At 40.6% G+C, this 22644-nt stretch overlaps 1 protein-coding gene across 2 annotated transcripts in view; it reads left to right on the top strand.

Moving 5' to 3' along the window:
- The window catches only part of EPSTI1 (epithelial stromal interaction 1), a 159719-nt gene that overhangs the window by 120320 nt on the left and 16755 nt on the right, over window positions 1-22644 (top strand). For both annotated transcript variants that reach the window (XM_045287143.1, XM_045287142.1), the window contains 2 exons: window positions 3053-3136; window positions 20693-20766. In XM_045287143.1, the coding sequence (XP_045143078.1) occupies window positions 3053-3136; window positions 20693-20766 (158 nt within the window). The remainder of the gene's footprint in view (window positions 1-3052; window positions 3137-20692; window positions 20767-22644) is intronic.

Genomic DNA, 22644 nt, shown 5'->3' with positions numbered 1-22644 from the left:
GGAACTGATACCAAGGGCTTAAGTGGAGAGCAAATATTTTGAGAATGATGAGGGCAACAAATGTACAAATGTGCTTGACACAATTGATGTATGTATAGATTGTAATAAGAGTTGTATGAGCCCCCAATAAAATGATCTTTAAAAAAGTCCTGTTGGCTGCCAGCAAGCACATCTATGCCATACCACCCAGGTTGTTCATGGGTCTCTCTCCAATCCCGATGCCACCTTCTTTGCCATAGAGACCAGCTTCTCCCATGATTTGCTCACATGCAGATTGAAGACGTCTGGTGAAAGGACACAACCCTGACGCACACCTTTCCTGATTCTGGACTGTGGGGTATCCCATTTTCTGTTCCAGTGACCAGCTCTTGGTCTGTGTAGAGGTTCCACATGAGCACAATGAAGTGATCAGGAATCCCCAGTCCTCTCAGTGTTATCCAAAACCTGGTATAACCCACATGGTCTTTCCAGAGTTATTAAAGCACACAGAAACATCCTTCTAGGAATTCTCTGCTTTTAGCTAAAATCCATATGACATCAGCAATGGTACTGTCATGCCATATGCTGTTTTGAAACCAGTTTGAGTTTTTCTGGAAGTTTGATGTTGGAGATACTATTGCACCTGTTTTTGAATTATGTTCAACAAAATTTTATTTGCATGTGTTAGTAATGATTCATTAATTACTACATTCTGTTTGGTCACCTTGCTTTGGAAATGGACAAAAATATGAATCTTTCCAGCCAATTTTCCAGAAGCTGTTTCCCAAATTTCTTAAGATAGACCAGTGCATGCTTCCAGAATCGCATTGATTTTTTGGGAAACATTTTAATTGGTATTCCTGGGCCCTTGATTCTTTCTAATACTTTTAGTGTAGTTTGGGTTTATTCCTTTAGTGCCATAGATTCTTGATCACATGCTACTTCTTGAAATGGCCGAAAACCAGTTTATTTTTTTGTACAGTGATTTTGTGTATTTCTCCCATCTTCTTTTGATATTTTCTGCACCACTTAATATTTTGTTCGTAGAATTCTTCACCATGCAATCTAAAGCTTGAATTTATTCTTCGGCTCTTCAGCCTTAGAAGTTTTGAGCATGTCCTTCCCTTTTGTTCATTCCTGTATTTTATACATTCCATTATAAACTTTCTTTCTCAAGCTGCCTTTTGAAATTTTCTATTGAACTATATTCTTCCATTTACTTTCGCTAATCTACATGCAAAAGCAAGGTTCAGGGTCTCTTCTGACATCCACTTTCATCTTTTCTTTTCTTTCTTTCTGGATTTTAAAATGATCCTTTTCTCTTTCAATGTAGGATGTCCTCGATGACATCCCACAGCTCAGCGGGTCTTCTCTCATTTGTGTTCACAGTGTCCAATGTGTTCTTGAAATGTCTTTTAAGGCAAGTTCACTGTACTCCTGTCACGGTATTGTTTACATTTTCTTCAGCTTCAACAGGCATGGCTATGAATCAATGATGATCTGTTCCACAGTTGGTCCCTAGCTATATTTTGGTTGATCATACTGAGCATCTCCATGGTCTTTTCCCCTAGACGTTATCAGTTTGATTCCTGTGTATTCCAACTGGTAAATTCCACATGTATAGTAGCCATTGCTGTTGTTGAAAAGTAGTGTTTGCAATGAAGAAGTCAGGTGCTTCACACAATTCTATCATGTTTCTGTTGCTATCACCAAGGCCATTTCCCCCCATATACTGATCTTTCCTTGTTGTTTCCAGCTTTTGCCTTCCAGTCACCATTAAATATCAATGCATCCTGATGGCACGTTTAACTAATTTCAGACTGAAAAAAGTTGTCAGAATCCTTCAATTCCTAGCTTTAGTGGTTGGTGTATAAGTTTGAATAACAGTTGCAATAACTGATCTTCTTTGCCGACATAGATAGTCTATCACACACAGCATTATACATTAAGATAGATCTTGAAATGTTCTTTTTGACCCTGACTGTCATGCCATTCCTCTTGAGTTTGTCATTCCAGCACAGTACACCATATGATTGTCTGACTCAAAATGGCCAATGCCCGTTCATTTCAGTTCATTAGTGCCTAGGACATTGATCCTAATGTATTCCATTTAATTTTTGATGACTTCTAATTTTCTTAGGCTCGTGCTTCACACATTTCACATTCTGATTCTTATGGGTCATTTGCAGCTGTTGCTTCTCATCTTAGCCCAGCCCCTTCAGCAGGGTTGGGCCATCCATATCATTAAGTCTACTCTGCTTTGAGGAGGCGCCTCTTTCCCGTTCATATTTTGAGTGCCTTCCACCCTGAGGGGCTGACTTTCTGGCACTGTATCAATGGCCCCGTTGTTCACAAGGTTTTCAGTGGCTAATCCCTCAGAAGTTGGTCCTCTTATTCCTTCTTTCTAGACTCTTCTGAGTCTTGGAATGCTAATGGAGCCTGTTTGTAGGTTATACCTGCTGGTATTTGAAATGCCTGTGTCAGAGCTTCCAGCATCGCAGCCACACACGTCACCACAGTCCAACAAACTGACAGATGACTGGTGGCGGGCATAGGTGAAGGATGGAAAATTTAGAAAGAAATTGGAATTATATGGCATCACCAGTGATACACTGTTAATAGGATACCATTAGTGAACACGACATGGCAGTGCTTCTAAAGTCAAGGTCACTGCTGCTTATCTCTGGCATTGACTGACAGCTAGTTGGAAGATTCTTGAAAAGTACACCAAACTTCCCTGTGTTTCCAGACCTCCTCACCAGAAAATGATAAGGCCTGTTGATGATCTCTTAGGGGCTATTTGAAAAGCTTAATTAAGCTAAGATTTAAATCATCCCTTTAAAGTGTGCGGGATGATTGTGCTTACACTAGCTATCTTTTTTACATATCCCAAGGGACCTCTTCAGACGTGTACATCAATCAGTCAATAAGCAAGTGAGTCTGGGGACTTCCCTGCCTGCTCAGTCCACACATTGTGTTCTAGCGACGGCCTCACAGCGGGCAGATTGGTGTGTGGTGGTGAAGCTTTTACCTATGATGTTTCCTTTCCCCTCCCCCTCCCGTACCATTACAGGCCAGAAGCCAGGCTTACAAAGATTCTCTGAAGGAAGAAGAAAGCCGAAATTTGCAAAAAATGAAGGCTGAACAACGCCGGAAGGTATTCCCGCGCCCTGACCAGTCATTGCCAATGATTTGCTTGGGGTCTTTGTGTTCTTATGTGTTCTTATGTGATCAAAATTTAAATGAACTGGTCCACATTTTGCTCTGTGATTTTAAGTTATTGTGATTGGAAACTAGCTTGCCAGCAACAAACAGCATCAGCAAGTATGTAACAAAATACTTGACCTTCAACATTTTTCCTTTGCTTAAAAAAATTTTTTTTTAATGGATTAGATGAAAATTTACAGAGCAAAGAGGATTTCCATTCGGGAATGCATGCTCATCGTCTTGTGACATTGGTTGCAATATAACAGTGCCCTTCTCACAGCATTCCTGGGCTTGTTGCTTGCATTTATCCTTCCTTCCGAATCCCGTGCTGCTTTCTGAGCTTATCCCTAACGCTGCCCTTTGGGTCCTGGATGTTGATTGTTCTAGAAAGTGCATTCTTCCCTGGCATTATTGTTCACCTCAGAGGCCTGCATATCACTTGGCCCAAAGTTGAGACGCAAAGGTAAGAAGTTCAGTTCCTGGCTTGAAGGGTTTCTAAGAGACATGATCTCTGGGGTCCCTTGTGTCTCTGTTAAGCCAGTAAGCCTTGTTGATTTTACAGATTTCTGATCTGCAAAATAAACGTCAACCCACCCGACTGTCATGTCTAAACGAGAAGTACATAACATTGCAAATAATGCCCTAAGCAGAGAGGGCATACGCATCAGAGCAGGTGCACGATGCTGTGACGCTGGCTCATCTGGTCACCTAACATAGTGATCTATGTATTGGAGCCGTAGGTATGGTGGTCTGGGTTACACATCGAGTTTCTAACCACAAGGTCAGTGTTTCTAATCCACCAGCTGCTCCACAGGAGAAAGATAAGGGGGTCTACTGTTATGGAGATTTAAAGTCTTGGAAACTCAAAGAGGCAATTCTATTCTGTCCTAGAGGGACACTATGTGTCAGAATCACATGATGGCAGTGACTTACATGTGTATAGTGAACATGTATAATAATATGCCATATGGGTATACACATATGTGAGATGTTCCAAATATTTTGAGCAATAGATTTCAGACAAATGAATGCAGGATTCCCTATATGGCACTTCTCATTAGAATACTAAAGTTTTGGCGTCATAACTGATGGCATTGCCTGCTGTGACTTGATGGTCATACCTAGCCTTTGAAATACAGACCTGGACTTCCGAAGATGACCAGTGATGAGTTCCAAGGTTTCATTTCCTTTAAGATCCTCTATGTCAGCAAAATAAGTTCTTAAGCGAGGGGTTGTTGTTTTTAGGCGCCCAGTCTGTTCTGACGCATAGCGAGCCTCCTGCGGAGCAGAGTGAAAGCCCACCTGGGCTTGCTTCATCCCCACAGTCACTGTCGTGTTCAAGTCCATTGTTGCCACCACCGTGTCAACCCGTTTAGTCAAGGGTCTTCCTCTTTCTTTCTGTCTGCCCACTTTACTGGGCAGGATTTTCTTCTCTAGGGAATAGTATCTCTTGGTAACATGTCCAAAGTACACCAGACAAAGTCTAGGCATCTTTGCTTCTAAGGGTCCTTCTGGCTGTACTTCTTCCAAGACGGATTTCTTTGTTCTTTCATCGGTTTATGGTGCTTTCAATATTCTCAGCAGCACTGTACGCCAAATGCATCCATTCTTCTGTTTTCTTTTTCAATATCCAACTTTCACATGCAATGAGGCAATTGAGAATAAGACCATGGCTTAGGTCAGACACACCTTTGTCCTCAAAGTAACACCCATGCTTTTCAACCCTCTAAATCTGTCTTGTAGCCGCAGATTTACAGCTAGTTAGAGGCCAAGATCTTTTCACCCTCTCCCCCAATGTTTCCTCTTGCCATATTGGTGGTTGATAAATCTTGTCAATACTTCTTCCAAAAGGCCTTTCAAACCAGTTTCTTTGATTATACAATTAACTGGAATTCTAATTCGCATTCTAATATTCCCTTATTTGATTTAACTTATTAAGTTTTTATATCTTTACACCAGAAAAATGTATTCAGGGCAAATTATTAGAAAAATCACATTTTGAGATGGCTCATGTATATATACTAGTTGTTGTTGCTGCTGCAAGATTGCCCTTTTAGTGCTCCCCTCCTCCCAGGAGTGGTTAATTCTTTCCTTGATCAAAATTTCACCCAGCATACAGTGTGAATAGCTTTGTAGCCGAGCAAAGTTTATTTATTTCTTGCATTGTAGGTTGTCATTAACTCATTGAAAGAAATTATGAGGTATAAATGTCCTTTTTAAAAGATACAATGTAAAGAACAGAGAAACCATAGGGCATCCGTATTGTTTGGTGATTTTTCTAAAGTAAATATATTAATGTTTTGATAAACGTCTTATATTGAAACACATACTTAAATACCCCCTCACTTACTGGCAGCGAGTCTATACAGGCTCGCAGTGACCCCTGTGGGTTTTCTGAGATGGTAACTGTTAATTGGAGTAGAAAGCCCAGTCTTTCTCCAGTTTCGAACTGCCGACCATACAGAGCACAGCCCAACTCATAGGTTTTAGGAATTAGTGGTAGAAGATACACCTGATGTATAGTCATGATGTGCTTTCAGAAATGACTCACAAGTAGCATGAAAGAGTTGATTTATTTCTAAGAGCTTTTGGTTAATAAGTTCTAAAGAGTTGGATACTGAGGAAAACTAATGTGAAGTCTATTGATGGTATGATTTATCTGAATTCTCATATAACATCTAGTGCATCTTGAAGCATGTTTTATAAAGGTTTGCGCATATATATTTGGAATGTGAAACACGTTCTCTTTGTGAAATGTTTCATTTTTCCCTGCATTTCTCATTCCAAATATGCACACAGAGTAGTCTACTCCCTGTTTGCCTCCCTCACTTCTGTTCAATCTGCAGCCATCCACTGACACTAGTCCCCATTAGGCGTAGGGGCTGCAATGGCTTATAACTTTATAGATTTACCTTAGGAAAATGGGAAAGATTTTGTTTATGATATGGAGGGATATTAAAAAACAAAACATTTTCCTCTACTTATTTTGCAGCTCTTCATATATTTTTATTCTATGTATTCAAAATATTTTCGTTGAATTCTTACTCTGTGCTAGCCATTGCTCAAAGCACTGGCATCCTTCCAAGGTAGCCCCTCTAGGTCATGTTTTCATGATGGCTCACTTATTCTGATCTACGGTCTCGGACTTCCACAGCCTTCCACTCCTTTGGTCTCTGAGGACAGTCGTCTCTTCCTTCGCAAGGTTAACCTCTCAACATTTCATATGTGATTCAGTTCCTTCTTGCTTCTTGCAGAAATGTATTTATAATTCATTTTGTTATTCTTCAATACATTCTCCATTGGCTACTTCATTTTTTTTCTGTCAACAAATATGTTCATTCTTATCAGTCTAAAAATCAACACATGGACTCTTTCCTTGGTTCTGGTATCTTCAGAGATGTTACCTTTCCTGCCTCTATCAAATTTTTAAATAAGGGAGGGTGGAGAGAGAGAGAGAGAGAAGATACTTTACATAACCACTTCTTTATTGTGCACTCCATCATTCATGCTTTGTGGTCTGGGTTATTTACACATGTGTTCTTATTGAAACTTCTCTTTAAAGGCACTGTCCCTGATGGACATTCAGTTCTACGGTGGTTTATAACCCACATCTCCTTGTGGCTCTATAGTACTACTAGACACCACTTAACGCTTTCCTTGTTTGACCTTTATTTATTATCTTATTCTGGTGGCTCTTCCTCGAGGAGTATCCTCAACATTTATTCATCTGTTCATTCATCTGCCCATTCTATCAACAAGCATATACTGACTACCTATTATGTGCTGTACATTGCCCGAGATGCTAGAGAGCCGGTTAAGGGCAGGATAGACAGGTCCCTGCCCTTCGATGAATGAAAAGAGACAGTGAAACAGAACGTTGCATTTTTATTTGTTGTTGTTGGGTGGCATCAAGTCAGCTATGACTCCGAGTGGCCCTGTGTACGACGGAACAATACACCTTCCAGGCCCGCAGCATCCTCACAACGTTCACGTCCATCGTGGAAGGAGGTGTTCCCTTGGATTGCTTTCCCTCCATGTTACCAAGCACGATGTCCTTTTCCATAGTCTGGTCTCTGCTAATAACATGTCCAAAGTACATGCAGTGAAGTCTGGCCATCTTGCTTCTAAGGAGTATCCGGCTGTCTTCCAGGACATTTGCTTGCCTTGGGGTCGTCCATTGTACTTTGAGTGTTCTCCCTCAGCACCCTAATTCAAATGCATCCGTTCTTCTTTTGTCTTCCTCTGTTCCTGTCCAAACTTCACATGCACCTGCATATGAAAATACCCTGACTTGGGTCAGGTGCACCTTAGTCCTCAAAGCAACATCCTTGGTTTTCAACACTTTAAAGACTTTAAAACCTTTAAGCGTTAAACCTGTACAGCAGATTTACCCTGCGCAATGTGTCATTTGGTCTCCCTGACCATTGATTCCATGAGTTTTGATTGTGAGTCCAAGCAAGATAAAATCCTTGACAATTTCAATCTTTTTTCCACTTTTCACGATATCATTTTCTATTGGTCCATTTGTGAAGATTTTGGTCTTCTTTACATTGAGTTGGAATCCATACGGAAGGCTGCAATCTTGACCTTCATCAGCAAGTGCTTCAAGTCCTCCCCATTTCCAGCAAGCAATTTTGTGTCATCTGCATATTATAGGTTATTAGTAAGCCTTTCTCCAATCTTGATGCCACATTCTTCTTTAATTAGTCCAACTTCATTGATGATTTGCTCAGAATACAGATTGAATGAGTATGGTGAGAGGCCACATCCCTGACACACACCTTTCCTGATTTTAAACCATGCAGCATTTCCTTCTTGTGTTTGAAAACTGCCTCTTGATCCTGGTACAGATTCTACATGAGCCCAATTAAGTGTTCTGGAATTCCCGTTCTTTGCCTATAGCTTGTTATGATCCACACAGTCAAAGTCTTTGCAGCATTTTAATTTAGTAGTGATTAATACAATTAACAAATAAACTGTGTTATGCTATTAGCTCAAGAGTGGTGCATAAAATACTATTGACTGCTAATTTTGTCCAGGAATTCTAGAATAACAGGACCAGTTATATTTGAGAGAAAGAGTTCAGCATTAAGGTCTGCTAAAATATTTATAGTTTACAGGCAGTACACACCCTAAGAAATGTCCTTTTCAACTGATGGATCAATTTAGTTCCTTTAATCCAGTATGCAATAGATTATATTATAGAAATTAATTAAATTAGAATATAGTATGGAACAGTAACTAGATTAGTGATTGGCCAAACAACTGGCATCATTATCTAGCCAAGTTGACACATAAAATTAACTGCCACACCTGCCCAACATCCATTACTCTGTATTAAACTCTGAGCTTTCCTCCTATGTTTTCATTATTATTAAGTATTGCTTGGTGTTGCTATGATAGAAATACTCAGGAAGATGACTTTAGCAAATAGAAATTTGTTCTCAGACAGTTAAGAGACTGGATGTCTGGATTCAGGGCATCAACTCTAGGAGAACGTTTCTCTCTCTGAGCTGGTCATCAATCTTCCCTTGGACTTTGGAGTTTCTGTCACAGGGACTTCAGGCCAAAGAACATGCTCAACTCCCAGCTCTTACTTGTTGGTGGAAGATCCCTCTCTCTCTGCTCAATTCTCTCTCCTTTCATGTTTTGTAAAACAAAAGGTCACTCAGGACACATTGCAAGGAAACTTCCATTCAAAGTGATTGCATCAGATCACATCATGGAGATCACTGCATGACTGCCAAATCACTGAGAATCATGTGGCCCAGTCACGTTGACACAGATTGGGGTCACAATTCAATCCATGACATCAGGTGGGCCTCCCCTTTGCATGTCCTGTGTTTGAAAGGAGAAAAACACCACTTCCAGACTCAGGGTTTCAATCACAAATGGATTGACTGTTCATGAGTGTTACCTTGTCCTTGACTAGTGTTGGTTCAGCTATCGACACATGATGTAATTCCAACCAATGAGTAACAAAACCTGTTAGTATGCTTTTGTTAATATGAAATATATTAGCCATTCCATTTTATAGTATTCCACTTGATTTCTTTTTCTGTCTGATCCGAATACTTCCCCTACTAGCCTTTTTATATGATCATTTATTTTTTCCATCATTGATTTTAATTTCTCTGTGTCGTTTGGGTTAAAGCAGATTTTTAGTGACAAAGATGTCTGAAATTTCTTTTAGCCAGTTTCATAATCTCTTTTAATAGGCAGATTTAAGATAGGCTTATTCATTGGGATAACTCAGACATTTGCAGGTACTCGTACCATCTAGGTTACTTTTTATCTTTTCTTTCTTGTTTTCTCTTCTTCATTTTTCAGGTTCTTTGATTGGATTTTCTCTGCTCCATTTACTTACTACTCTATTTGAACTATTTTAGTGTTTATCATAAAGTTACTTTTTTTAAAAAACATTTTATTAGGGGCTCATACAACTGTTATCGCATAAAGTTTCTTAACATGTGCATAAACTTACATTGTCTTAAACTTCTAGAATTTTGCTGCTCAGTGTGGCAGCTACTAACTAGTTACAGGTGTCTCTTTAAATTTAAATTAAAAATCTGAAAATGTATTTCTGCGGTCATACTAACCACATTTCAAGTGCTCAATAGCCATTGTATTGGATAGCACAGAACATCGTCAGCATTAAAGAACGTTTTATTGGATAGTAAATATCCATTTTTAAAAAATTATTAAAACAAGACACATCTTACCGTTCTACTTTATTTTTTAAAATATTTTGGGGGGGTTGTATATAACTCTTATATACCTAAATTATTTAGACTTATTATAGCTTTTCTGTTAATCTGTCCTAACAGTTTCTTAATTCTCTAGTTTTCTTAGATTGGTTATTATATTAGTTGGATCATTCTTTGGGAGAAGGTCTGTGGGGTTCTAGGTATTCTGAACCACTATATGACAGTCAATTTGCCTTCAATTTAATATTGTTTTGCTCACAACAGACTGCAACTTCCCACCCCCAAGTATGATGCATTGTATTTTAATATCCAGTGGTATTCTCGAGTATGTAGGTGCCAACCTGAGTTCCTTGTATCGATCCATAGTGTGTCTCTCACTGGGACTTTTTCTTTTTTGCTTCTTTTCCATTTACCTTCCTTCTTCTCGTACCTCTCTTCCATCCTCTTTTCACCCCTTCTTTCCTCTTCCCACTCACATTGTTCTGTTGTTGTGTTGCCTGGCCTTAGCCCCTGCTGTGGAGTCCTTTCTGCCTGGCAGTGAGCCTGCTGGACAGAGCAGACATGCTCCCTAGGGTGTCTGAGGCTGTGTGGAAGTAGACCTCCTCATATTTGTTCCTCTGAGTGGTTGATGAGTTTAAACTGCTAACCTCTCAATTAGCACCCAACACTTAACTCATCGTGCTACCTGGGAACCCTTTCATTGCCCTGTTGTTTTAGGTGCCCTCGTGTAGTTTCTGTGTCATAGCAACCCTATGTATGAAAGAGACCAGAGCACCACGCAGTCTTGCTCCAGCCTCACAATTGTTCTTACGTTTGAGCCCATTGTTACAGCCACTGTGCACATCCGTCTTGTCGCAGGGCTTCCTCTTTCTTTCTGCCCCTCTACTTGGCCAAGCATGACGTCTTCTTCCAGAGACTGGTCCCTCCTGATAACATGTTCTAAGTTTGTGAGACAAAATCTCACCCTCCTCGCCTCTTACTATACTTCTTCCAAGACAGATGCTTCGTTTGCTGGCAGCCATGGTGCCTTCAATAGTCTTTGCCAGTATTGCCCTGGCTTTTGAGCATCAAAACACACGTCTCTCTTCAGTTCAGGGCAATTTCTGTTTCACTTTTGCGTTTCTTCTCCTTTGCAGTGTCTGTTTCCATTTCTGGGACATCTATCAAATGGATATTGAAAACTTTATATCTATTCTCTTTGACTCTGAATTGCTTACTTAACTTCCTATACTTTGGGCCATTTTCACTTCATTCTGAGAGTTGCCTATAGCAAGATTTTGCTCACTGAGTTTTTTTATAGCTTGTTTTTATAACTTGTCATTCTGCTGTTTGGTACCTATATTGAATTTATTTATTTACCAAGTCTGCTGGTCTACTTTTTCGTAACTGTTCTGTCATACAAATGCAATATTGTTTTAGAGCCTCCCATGGATGGTACTTATACAGCCATAGAAAAACTTAGGGAGCACAACTCTATTTGATCACGTGGGGTCGCCAGGAGTCAGAGTTGATTTGCTTGTAACTGGTTGTTTATTAACGAGGGTTTTACTTTTCCATTAAGTTTCATCTCCTGCGGATTGCTTTCTCAAATGTTTGGTGATTCTTGTTACCCTCTTCTGTCTATTTGGGCATGCTGCCAGATGAGGTTAGCTAGGGGCTAGTGTTTTAGGTGTAGTAGCATCTGGTTCTTCTTCTTTTGTTAAAAAATAAATAATTTTATTGGGGGCTCTTCAAGCTCTTATAATAATTCATACATCCATTGTATCAAGCATATTTGTACATATGTTGCCACCATCCTTTTCAAAACATATGCTTTCTATTTGAGTTCTTGGTAACAGCTCCTCTTTTCCCCCCTTTCTCCCCCATCCTCTCACCTTGTGAACCCTTGATAAATCATAAATTATTATTATTTTCATTTCCTACACCATCCACTGTGTCCCTTCACCCATGTTTCTGTTGTTCGTCCCCATTGATAGCGGTTCCCCTTTCTCCCTCCACCTTCCCCCTACCCTCATGGTCGTGCTATTCCCATTACTGTTCCTGAGGGGTTTCTCTTATATGTCCTGGATTCAGGGTGTAAAGAGCTCTTATCTGTACCAGTGTACATGCTCTGGTTTAGCTGGATTTGTAAGATAGAACTGGGCTCATCGTAGTCAGGGGACGGGGGAGGGAGCATTAAAGAACTAGAGGAACGTTGTATGTTTCCTTGGTGCTATACTGCACCCTGACTGGCTCATCCTTTCCTTGTGACCCTTCTGTGAGGAGATGTCAAATTGTCTACAGATGGGTTTTGGGTGTCCACTCTAGAACCCCTTGCTTGCATCAATATGATTGTTTGTTTTCGGTCTTCTAATGCCTGATACCTGATCCTGTTGACACCTCATGATCACACAAGCTGGTGAGCTTTTTCCATGTGGGCTTTGCTGCTTCCCTGCTAGATGGCTGATTGATTAACTTCAAGCCTTTAAGATTCTAGCTATTATTATCTTTTGATAGCTGGACACCATGAGTTTTTTCAGCACATTTGCTTATGCACCCATTTTGTCTTCAGTGATCTTGTCGTGAAGGTGAGCATCACAGAATGCCAGATTATTAGGACAAAGTGTTCTTGCATTGAGGGAGGACATGGGTAGAGCCCCAATGTCCATCTGCTTCCTTAACACATATCCTATAAATATATGTACATAAACCTACATCCATATCGTTATATATGCATATATTTACATATGGACATGCCTGTATTTAGACCTCTCTAAATGTCTTTTGCCTACTAGTTCTTTCCTCTATTTCCTTTTCCTTTCCTCCTGTCCCACTATCATGCTTGACCTTCATTTGGCTACACTGCCCTTGATCAAACCCCCACCAGGCATTCTACGCCCTCTGCCCCTCCCCATTCTCCTCCCCCCCCACCCCCATCGATTTTAGGTCACTTGTGTTCCCTTGTCCCTGGGTTTGTTTGCTCTTGCTTCTAGTTCTTCTTATCACCTGAGCAGGACCAGGAACATGAACCTATTTCTCTACCCACCACTTCACACATTTGCTGGAGTCCTGATGGTGCATCAGGTAAACTTTAGACTGCTTACCACATGGTCCAAGGTTCAAACCCACCAGCTGCTCCACAGGCAAAAGATGAAGCTCTCGGCTCCAGTAACAACTTACCATCTCAGAGAGCCTGTAGAGTGTCACTAAGAGCTGGAATTGATGCGGGGCCCCTGCTTTTGGATCTACACACTTGATCATGCCAGGACTTCCCATACAAAACAGAAGTATGGGAAGGACACTTGAGGCACTAAGATGACCCATTGGAGAACTGCATTGTCTAACATAGTAATTCATGCCACTATCACACATGTGTTAAACATTGCATCTTGTACTACAAGAATAAAAATAAACTTTTGGGATATAGAGAAAATTATTATCATAAAGTACACTTTTTAAGTACAGGAAGAATACTTCATAAGGCACATGGGCAAGTTGTGTGTAAGGGCACAAGTCATGCCTTTTAAACGTATTAAACAGTGAAAACACATCCAATTTCATTAATGAATTTAGAATAACAACAAAAGAAAATGAAGTAATTAGGGTAAAACAAATATTAGTAATAAAACTTGAAGAAACAGATGTTATAAAAAAAATCCAACAGCTTGTTCTCTGATAAGGTCAACAAAATAAACAAATCCCTGGCAAGCCTAATCAAGAAGAGATTAGTCAAAATGCCGATCCACAACATTAGAAATCAGCAGCTACCATGATAGATTTGTGGAAGATTAAATTTATATTACTATAGGTAATGCTATGCTAATAAATTGAAATTCAGATTAAATGAGGGATTCTCTAGGAAAATATTAAACACCCAAAATGAATCAAAGAATAAAATACATAAAAACAAATGAAAAGGCAAGTGATTTAAAGTTTTCTGAGAATCACTTTCCCATAAAAAGCCATAAATGGGTGATTTTTCAGTTAAAGTTCCTTTACATCTTCAAGGGAAAAGCATTTTCTCCCATGCTATTGCACATTGTTTCAGAGCAAGAAAAAAAAGAAACACATTAGAAGTAATTTTAAAAAAATTACTATCCCATGATGTCACAATCTGTTAACAGTAGCAAACACATCTAAAATAATTTACAGGTTGAACAGTCTCAAAAATATGGATGGAAATCTGAAAGAAATTTCTGGTTGGTGGACTTCATCTCCTAAATAAGAATTTACCCAGGCAAAATAGATTTATCCACCAGGAATTCTAAGATGGTGAGCTATCTATGAGGATAAGTTTTTATATCTCACCCTATAATGGGTTAGGGGATGAAGAAAAAAATCATCTCTAGTTGCCAAAAAGTATTTGGTACATTTTAATCCTGCTATAAATTAAAAATATAATAAAAAACATACATAAACTGGGGATAAACAGATATTCTTGAGATACTTATAGTAACCAACGAACAACATTATGCTTGGTGTAGGAATTTGAGAATAGTGAACAATAGAATGATGCCTGTTATTTCTAACATTAATCAGCATCACTCTGGAAACAAGTGCTTCCCCAAATTACTTGTCGAAAAACGATTTTAAATTAAAAATTAATTATTGATATTGCATGGATCAATGCTTGGAAACTGTTTTGGGCTAGCCTGACAAAACAAAACAAAAAATGACAGTAAAACAGACATTTTGCTTATTATTAGAACTAAGAAATAGAATTATCATCACTTATGGATAGAAGTAATTTGCTTGTATAACCCTAGAGAATCAACTAGACATTGATGAGGACAACAATGAATGGAACATGATTAGATGGAGTTCAATAAGGGTTGTTTACTTTGTAGGCAAATGAGGTTCAATAAGAAAGATCTGTTAAAATAGGTATGGACAGATTTCAACGACATTGCAAATACCAGCGGACATTGATTAGACATTGAAGTGGGAGACAAGATCTCATACAAAACCCTTCAGCCCCTGGGGAAGAAACTTCCCTAGGATACCAAAAAGTCAATCTGAAAAAAGCGTAGAGATAGATGGTATTCCTGAGCAGTAAAATTCAATATTGTAATAACTATAATTCCTTCCAAGTTGATTTGTGATACTAATGCAATTTCATTAAAAATTTCAGTAGAGTTTGGTTGAGGTAATTTGAAAAATGATTTCTAAATTTCAACTGGGAGAATGATCATGAGATTAAATAAGAAACTTTAGAAAAACACGAATAAGAATTTCTGTGTGTACACTATTCTCTAGGGAGAGATGCTATGGATTCTTACATGCTGCTGCTGGTATGGAAAAAAAAAAGAAGGGGGTTCCTATTTGACCATATTTAGTTATTTGACAAAAATGCTAAAGTCTTCTGACTGTTAAATGACACGCTCGACTTGCTTCTGACTGTTCAAGGACTCGTACACCTCTATCCTGAGGGAGTGAGGGGGCGCACGCACTAGGTGAATGTGGATTGATTTAAAACATGACATTGATGTGAGTTTTGAAACATTTTGTTCAGTCACAGAGGACTTGAAGACTTGGAAGTCTGGGCACCAGTGCAGCAGTCACAGCCAGATTTAAATGGCGCAAGGCTGTGCTCACACTCATGGTAACTAGCAAAAAGCAGCGTATGAAAGGGAGTGTGGAAGGGTTCTCACTCTCACCTCCTCCTCTTGATGTTGGTTGTGTGTTGCTTTTTCTTTCGGCATCATGTGGCAAGCACAGGGAGCGGCGTTTATTTACCTTAGGGCAAAAGCTCTAGGATTAAGCGGGAAAACAACAACATTAAAATGGGACCTGAAGTGACAATAAATTATAATCTGTGCATATAAATTAAGACACAGAAAAAGCCACCCTGAAATGTTAAAAGAGGTTATCCCTGGGTGAGGAGTTTTATGAGCAATTATTATGTTTTCCTTTATAGTCTCTGAATTTTATATTGTTACACAGGCAATAAGCAAATGATTGGGGGTGGGGGAGGGGCAAGTTGTGTTGTTAGCTTAAGTTAGAAGCTGGTTGATAGGAAGCATTTTTGCATAGAAAAGATAGAGCTTTGGTTTCGTTATTATTATTGTATTCAGAAATCTGCTTCTCTTTATATTAAAATGACAGAACTAAAAATAACTAGACAGGAGAGACTTTACCCTATCCTTTTTTTTTTTTTGCTTGTTTGTTTAACTTCCCTACTTGACCCGTCAGTATGTCCTTCCTTAGCTTTGGGTTTGGCTTGGCTCCCCTTCCATTTTGGGTTGTCCCCGTCCAGCCATGGCTGAGGAAGTGAAACCGAACAGACTCCATTATGAAAAGGGTGAGTTGAACCGGAGCAATCACCAGAATGGGAAAATTGCAGGTTGAAGCGCTGCTAGAAACTTAACCTATATCTTAGGAAACAAGGCCATTAGATACCTGTGTAGCAACCTCATCTCTTGGCCTGCCCACGCTGGGCAGGGTCAGAGACAGCTGCTTTCCACTCAAAGGTGGGGATTGACCATGCCACTTTGAATGGCCTCCTCAGTCCTGCCCATAATCCAGTCTCACCCACCAGGCTCCGGAAGAGCCCACCAGGCTTCTTCCCAGTCTTCTGTTCCTGGACTTTGAGCCTTAATTGTTTGCATTCTGGACATTGCCCTGCACCACCTAAATGTAAAATAGTCAATTCTGTTCCAGCTTTGCTTTCTCAGCCGTGACTGAACTGTTTGGCACCGGTTCGTTAGAAGCCCTGCTGTTTGCCTTTCTCCCCGTTCCCTTTGTTGTTCTGGGGGGGATAAAAAAACCACTACTCAGAAAGTCATAGAACCAGCGCTTGTCTAAACTCCCCCTGCCCTCCAAAGCCATTCAGAAGGGTTCATTGACCTTCTGGGCATGCAGCTCGCTCCCTGCCTCCATTTCCATCTTTGTGCTCACTCCCCTGGTTGACTTGAGAGGATGTCTTCCCCTGGGAGATGTTTGTCCTGCCTGGGCATGGGTACTTTGATGTTTACATGAAGCAGTCAAGCTGAACCGTGTCAGAACATACCCCACTGGGATTCAGGCATGATTTGGAATTGACCCTCTCAGCATCTTCAAGTGCAACACCAAAGCTTCCACTTTCACTCGGGGCTACCCGAGCTCTCGCTCAGACTTCCACACACCTGTGTGTAGTGTGCATGCCCTTCCATAAAAGAGCACGAATTGGACCGAGACAAAGCGATGCTTACACCCACTGAGACAAAGTGATGCTTACACCCACCGGCAGCAAACGGTGAGCTTGGGCCTCTGTCTTGGTCTCCTAGGGCTGCCTTAGCAAAACATCACCAAGTGGGTGGCTTGAAAGGACAGGAATTTATCTTGGAGAAGGAGCCCTGGTGGCACTGTGTGTTAGGTGATTCAAACTTACCCGTGTTCCTCGGGGCAAGATGGGGCTGTCTGCTCACTATGAGTCAAAGTAAACTCCATAGCGATGGGTTTGTGGAGGCTAGAAACTCAAATTCAGTGACTCAGCAGGGCTACATTCTCTCTGTTAGGTCTAGAAGATACTTTTCATGTCTTTTTCAGATTCCTGACGATCCTGAATATTTCTTAGCATTCCTTGGCTTATAGGCAGATCCTTATCCGATGTGTGTTCCTCCTTTGAGTGACTCTGTTTTGGTGTCTGTTCTTTCCTTTTATAAAATGAGATTAGAGTTAGGACCTGTGGCAGTCACCTAATCTGGTGTCAATTTAAGGATTAAGAGTGTAGGGGTGGAGTCTAGGCTGTCAATCTGGAGAGAGCCAATGAGATTTCTGTGGGCATGGCCTTCTCCTGAGAATTCTGGGAAATCCGGTACTTCCTCCTTGGAGGTGGAAGACTCCTCTCTCCCTGCTACTCCCTGGGAGACATTGCAAAAGACAAGTCACATGGATGCAACCAGACCTTGGAAGACAGAGAAGCCACAGAGAGACCCCTGCCAGCATTGAGATGCTTACACCACCACTGGACCCAAAGACTTTCTACCCACTGGCTTGTGGTCATCCTGAATTTGGCTTCATTGCATGTGTTTCATGAGTCTGAAGAGGACTTTATGGATTGGTATTGGACATATGGGCTAATATAAGATTTATGACCTTGGACTGGACTGGGTTGGGATGTTTTCTCAATGTTCAATTCTTCTTATAAAACTTTTCAATATACTATATTCAATATAAAACTCTTTCCTACACACATGTGAGTTTCTATGGATTTATTTCTCTAGTCTACCCAAACTAACACAGGACCCACTCTACCCCTTTAAAAGAATGAACAGTGTAGTCTTGGAAGAAGTCCAGCCAGAGTGCTCCTTAGAAGTGTGATGGCGAGACCTCATCTCACATACTTTGGACATGTCAGGAGGGACCAGTGTCTAGAGAAGGCCATCAGGCTTGCTAGAGTGGAGGGCCAGGGAAGAAGAGGAAGACCTTCAACAAGATGGGGGGACACCATGGCCTCAACAATGCGTTCAAATATAAGAGGCTGGGGCAGGACTGTGAGGCTGGGGCAGGACCGTGTGGCGCTTCGTTCGGTAGGGCACCGTGAGTTGGAACCAACTTGATGGCACCTAACACCACCACCAACAACTACCTCTTTCTAACTTCAAAGGGAAATCTTTCTTCTCCAAACGAGGCCACATTGACCAGGGCAGGAGTTTAGACTTGAACAAGGCAATCACATCAGGTTCTAGAGAGGCACCAATCTCTGGGGTTCGCCTGATGCTCTCAAGCCAAGCCACCCCTCTCCTGAAGAATAGCACTAACAGGACAAGCACAGGGACAGGCACTGTTTGTTTGTGTTTATCATAAACCACTGTCCCGCATCTCTCTAAGATGATATTTCTTCTATGATATCAAATAACCCTGACTGTACAGAACTCACTCTCAACTGTTGCAAGCTGTGTGGAGCAACAAGTGATAAGGCAAACACTCTTCCGTTGGTGAGTTTCATGGGCTTGTTGAACAACCCAGCTGAAAGCCAAATTCCTGGCCCTAGAGTTCATTTGGTTCATGAGGACCCCAGGTGGGTCAGGGAAGGACTGAACTCCCTATGTTTATCCAGGGTGGAAGTCTTACAAACGTGGATTTTCATGGTACCACTAGGTAGAACCGAACCACCAACCTTTCAGTTAGTGGTCATACCCAAACTGTTGGTGCCATCCAGCCGTCCAGACCTATTTGCCTCTTATTTCTCTCATTTGCATTCCTCTCCTCATATTCTCACACAATGTTTCTTGAATCGGCGTTCAGCCACACATTTCTGTTTTACATCCAGTCTGTTTCTGGATTGGTTTCCCTCATTATACGGTAACTGCCTTCGGGGTGCAGCCCGTGTGATTTTTTGTCTTAATTTCTAGCATGAATCCATGTGTCCGAGGAATGGTTAGTGCTTAATAGATGTATGTTGAGTGGAGGAAGATTTCATGGTGTTTCAAATGCTGTGTGTAATCCTCCCTCCTGTATAATGTGATTTGATTCTCTTCATGCGCAAAGCTCAGTCCTTGGACCAGAGCGCCTTATTTTATAACTTCCAACTGGCTATTGCCCTTCTGCATGAGAACCCTGCAAATGAGCCAAGATTATGCTCCGAAGGCATTCAGACACACCTGCAGTGACTGTCAGCTCGGCAGAATAAATTAATTAGCTGAAATTATCCATATTGGTACCAAAGAACAACCAGCCTTCCTTTAGTAAATATGGCATGTTGGTTAGATGGTAATCACAATCCTGATTGCGGTGGTGCCAGAACCCCATGGCCACCATCTGGAGCAGCCTTCTTGTAGGAGGCTCCCTCATCCTCTTTGTTTTCTCCTCGCTCTTGCCCTTGCCTCTTTAGTCGGGTGATGCAAGCTGATGGTGCCTCTCCCTCATTACTCCTTCCCCAACAGTTCTCAGCTTCATTAGAGACAACACAGACCCCAGCGAAAACAACAACAGATAGTGGCCGTCCAGTTGACTCTGACTCATCGTGACCCCATGGCAGAGCAGAGCTCTGCTCCATAGCCTGATAGGTGGCTGACTTTTGTGGCTAGATTTCCAGGCCTTTCGTTCAAGGCACCAATGGCTGGACATGAACCCTTAACCTTTCAATTCACTGTCAAACTCATAAGAGACATGCAAGTATTTTAAAATGAATTATTGAGAGAATTGTTGAATGGGCCCAGATATCATAAATATTTAAATCTTTGATAATACTGTAAACATAGTCAAATGTGTCTGGAAGCTAAGTTACCTCTTCATAAAAGTCAATCAGAATGTCAGAAGTGGGCGATTTAACTGTCTCATCTTCAATGTCAAGCAACTAACCCCCTTGAAGGAATCCACAAGTTCCATTAGCACCAGAAATAGCCAGTCAGCAATAGGTGGGTACCTCTTGTCAAAGAAAGAAAATGTTTCAGAAGCAGAATTGCAGTATGGAATCGAGTCAAGTATTTGCATGTTCCTGTGAATTTATCAGGTGTAAGATGCTAGAGAAAAACCAGGAAATGGTATTGTGGGACAGTCTTTAGGACCCAGGTGACACTGGCTCTCTGTATCAGACATGGTTGTGTCTGCCCTGTGCTCTGTTTGCTCTGTGCCTGTTATTCCCAGTGACCTAATATCGTGACTGTGTGCCTGGGCTTCTTTAATCTCACAGTTTTTACACTCGCAGAGCAAATTTGTTTGACGAAGCCCTACACAGTAATATGGGAAAATAATTTCACGTGGAAATGGTACATAAGTCAAAGATTAAAAAGAGAAATATTGCACCAGCTAATGTGAACTGTGTCATTGATGTTGGGGGTCTTTTTAGATGATCATGCTAATTGAAAACCCTGCTTTTAAACTTCTGTTCTTCCCAGAGTGAATTATTGGAACTTAAACGACAGCAACAAGAAGAAGAAAGAGCCCAAAGCCAACACACTGAACATAGGAGGTATAATTGCTCATAAAATATGTCCTGTTGCTTAATCAATCACCTGAAAAGATTTTGCAGTGTTTTAGGGAAACATGGCATATTGAAATGCTTTTGTAATCCATATTACGTTTTAAATCTTTATTAATTGGGGTGTGGGGTGTCTGAGTGAGATACTGACTGCTAGGCATTACACACATGCCACAATAATCAGTTTCTCTAGCTAGGTGACGTTGTGAACTCCCATTCGAACACAGAATCATGCCCTTCAGCTGTACATCTCTGGAGGCTATATGAATTTGCCAGGACAAAGCACCCTAACCCTTGAGAGGAAGCCTAACCACCATTCATGTTTCAGAATAATTGCATGTATATTCAATTATGAATCTGTTTCTTCAGTAATGTGATTCATCTAGATGGTGAAATGCTCATATTTGAATATAAAAACTCAGAGAAAAGCTACCATTAAAATTGCTTCACAGTGACCAATACATGGGTGTATGCGTGTATGAAAATCTTAAAATGGAATAATTAAAACAATTTTATAGTGTCTTCTTCCTAATATCAGGCATAATTCCTCAATGCTGCCTAGGAAATATCTTTGTTGTGCTGATGTTAGAACAGTGGCAGTACCCACAATATTGACTCTCATTATTATTCTAGGCTTTTCTTTGAGTGCACTTAGATTATTTGAGTACACTGTGTGTCTTAGGAGAATTTAATATAAAGGCTTTTCGTGATTGAAAGGAGCACATTCTTCTTTGGAAAATGAATAGGTTCTCCCAGGTATGTATCATTTCCAATCATTGGTGCATATTTTGCAATGGTTTCATTTTATGAATGAAAGTTTTAAATGGAAGTTCCAAGGTTCCCCATGTAAGGGATGCCACTCAGAATGTATGCTCCTGTTCTTTTGACTGGACCACACAGCTTCAAGATCTTGTCAAAATGGCTTGAAAACGTCAAAAGCGAATTTATATATTCTTCTCTGATGACAAGGAATATTAGAACTCTGATATATAAGTTAAAGTATTTTGCTGTGTAAAATTGGGTCATTACTGCGATCTATTTCTTTTGTATGTTCAGGATAAAGCTGAGGGAAATTAAAACAAGTCCACAGGAGGAGTCAAAATACCCCCTTGAGTCTATCCCACCTAAATCTGGAGTACATCTCTAGAACGGATATGTGGACTTGAACGCCAATGACAAAAGACCTGATGAGCTGTGGGAGGGCATCAAGACCATCATTCATGAAGAAGGCAAAAGGTCATTAAAAAGACAGAAAATACATAAAAGTTCAAAATGGCTGTCAGAAGAGACTCTGAAACATGCTTTCAATCAGAGAGCAGCTAAAGCAGGTAGAAGAAAGGATGAAGTCAAGTAGCAGAATAGAAACTGTCCAGGGGCAGCTCGAGAAGACAAAGCCAACTATTTTAATGAAATGTGCAGGCACTTAGAATTAGCAAAGGGAAGAGCATCACTGAACTTTATAGAACGCAAGAAAAAATTCAAGGCTCCAATTAATATTTTGAAAGATTCTGTAGGCAAAATATTGACTGATGCCAAAGGCATCAAGAGAAGATTGAAATGATACTCGGAGGCTTGTACCAAAAGGAACTAGCCGGCAGTCCACCATTTCTGGAGGTAGCACATGAGCAAGAACCAATGATGCTGAAGGATGAATTCCAAGCAGCACTGAATGCACTAGCCAAAAGTAAGGCTCCAGGAATTGACAGAATGTCCATTGAAATGTTTCAGAAAGCTGAAGAAGCTCAGGAAGCACTCACTCATCTTTGCCAAGAAATTTGTAAGACAGCTACCTGGCCAATTGAGTGGAAGAGATTCATACTTGTGTCCATTCCGAAGAAAAGTGATCCAACAGAATGCTCAAACTATAGA

This window comes from Echinops telfairi, unplaced genomic scaffold (assembly GCF_000313985.2).
Source record: "Echinops telfairi isolate 266 unplaced genomic scaffold, ASM31398v2 ScPeMD7_11;HRSCAF=52, whole genome shotgun sequence".
NCBI lineage: Eukaryota > Metazoa > Chordata > Mammalia > Afrosoricida > Tenrecidae > Echinops > Echinops telfairi.
The sequence above is the reverse complement of the archived record's forward strand: the minus strand, read 5'-3'. Positions and strand labels throughout refer to the sequence as shown.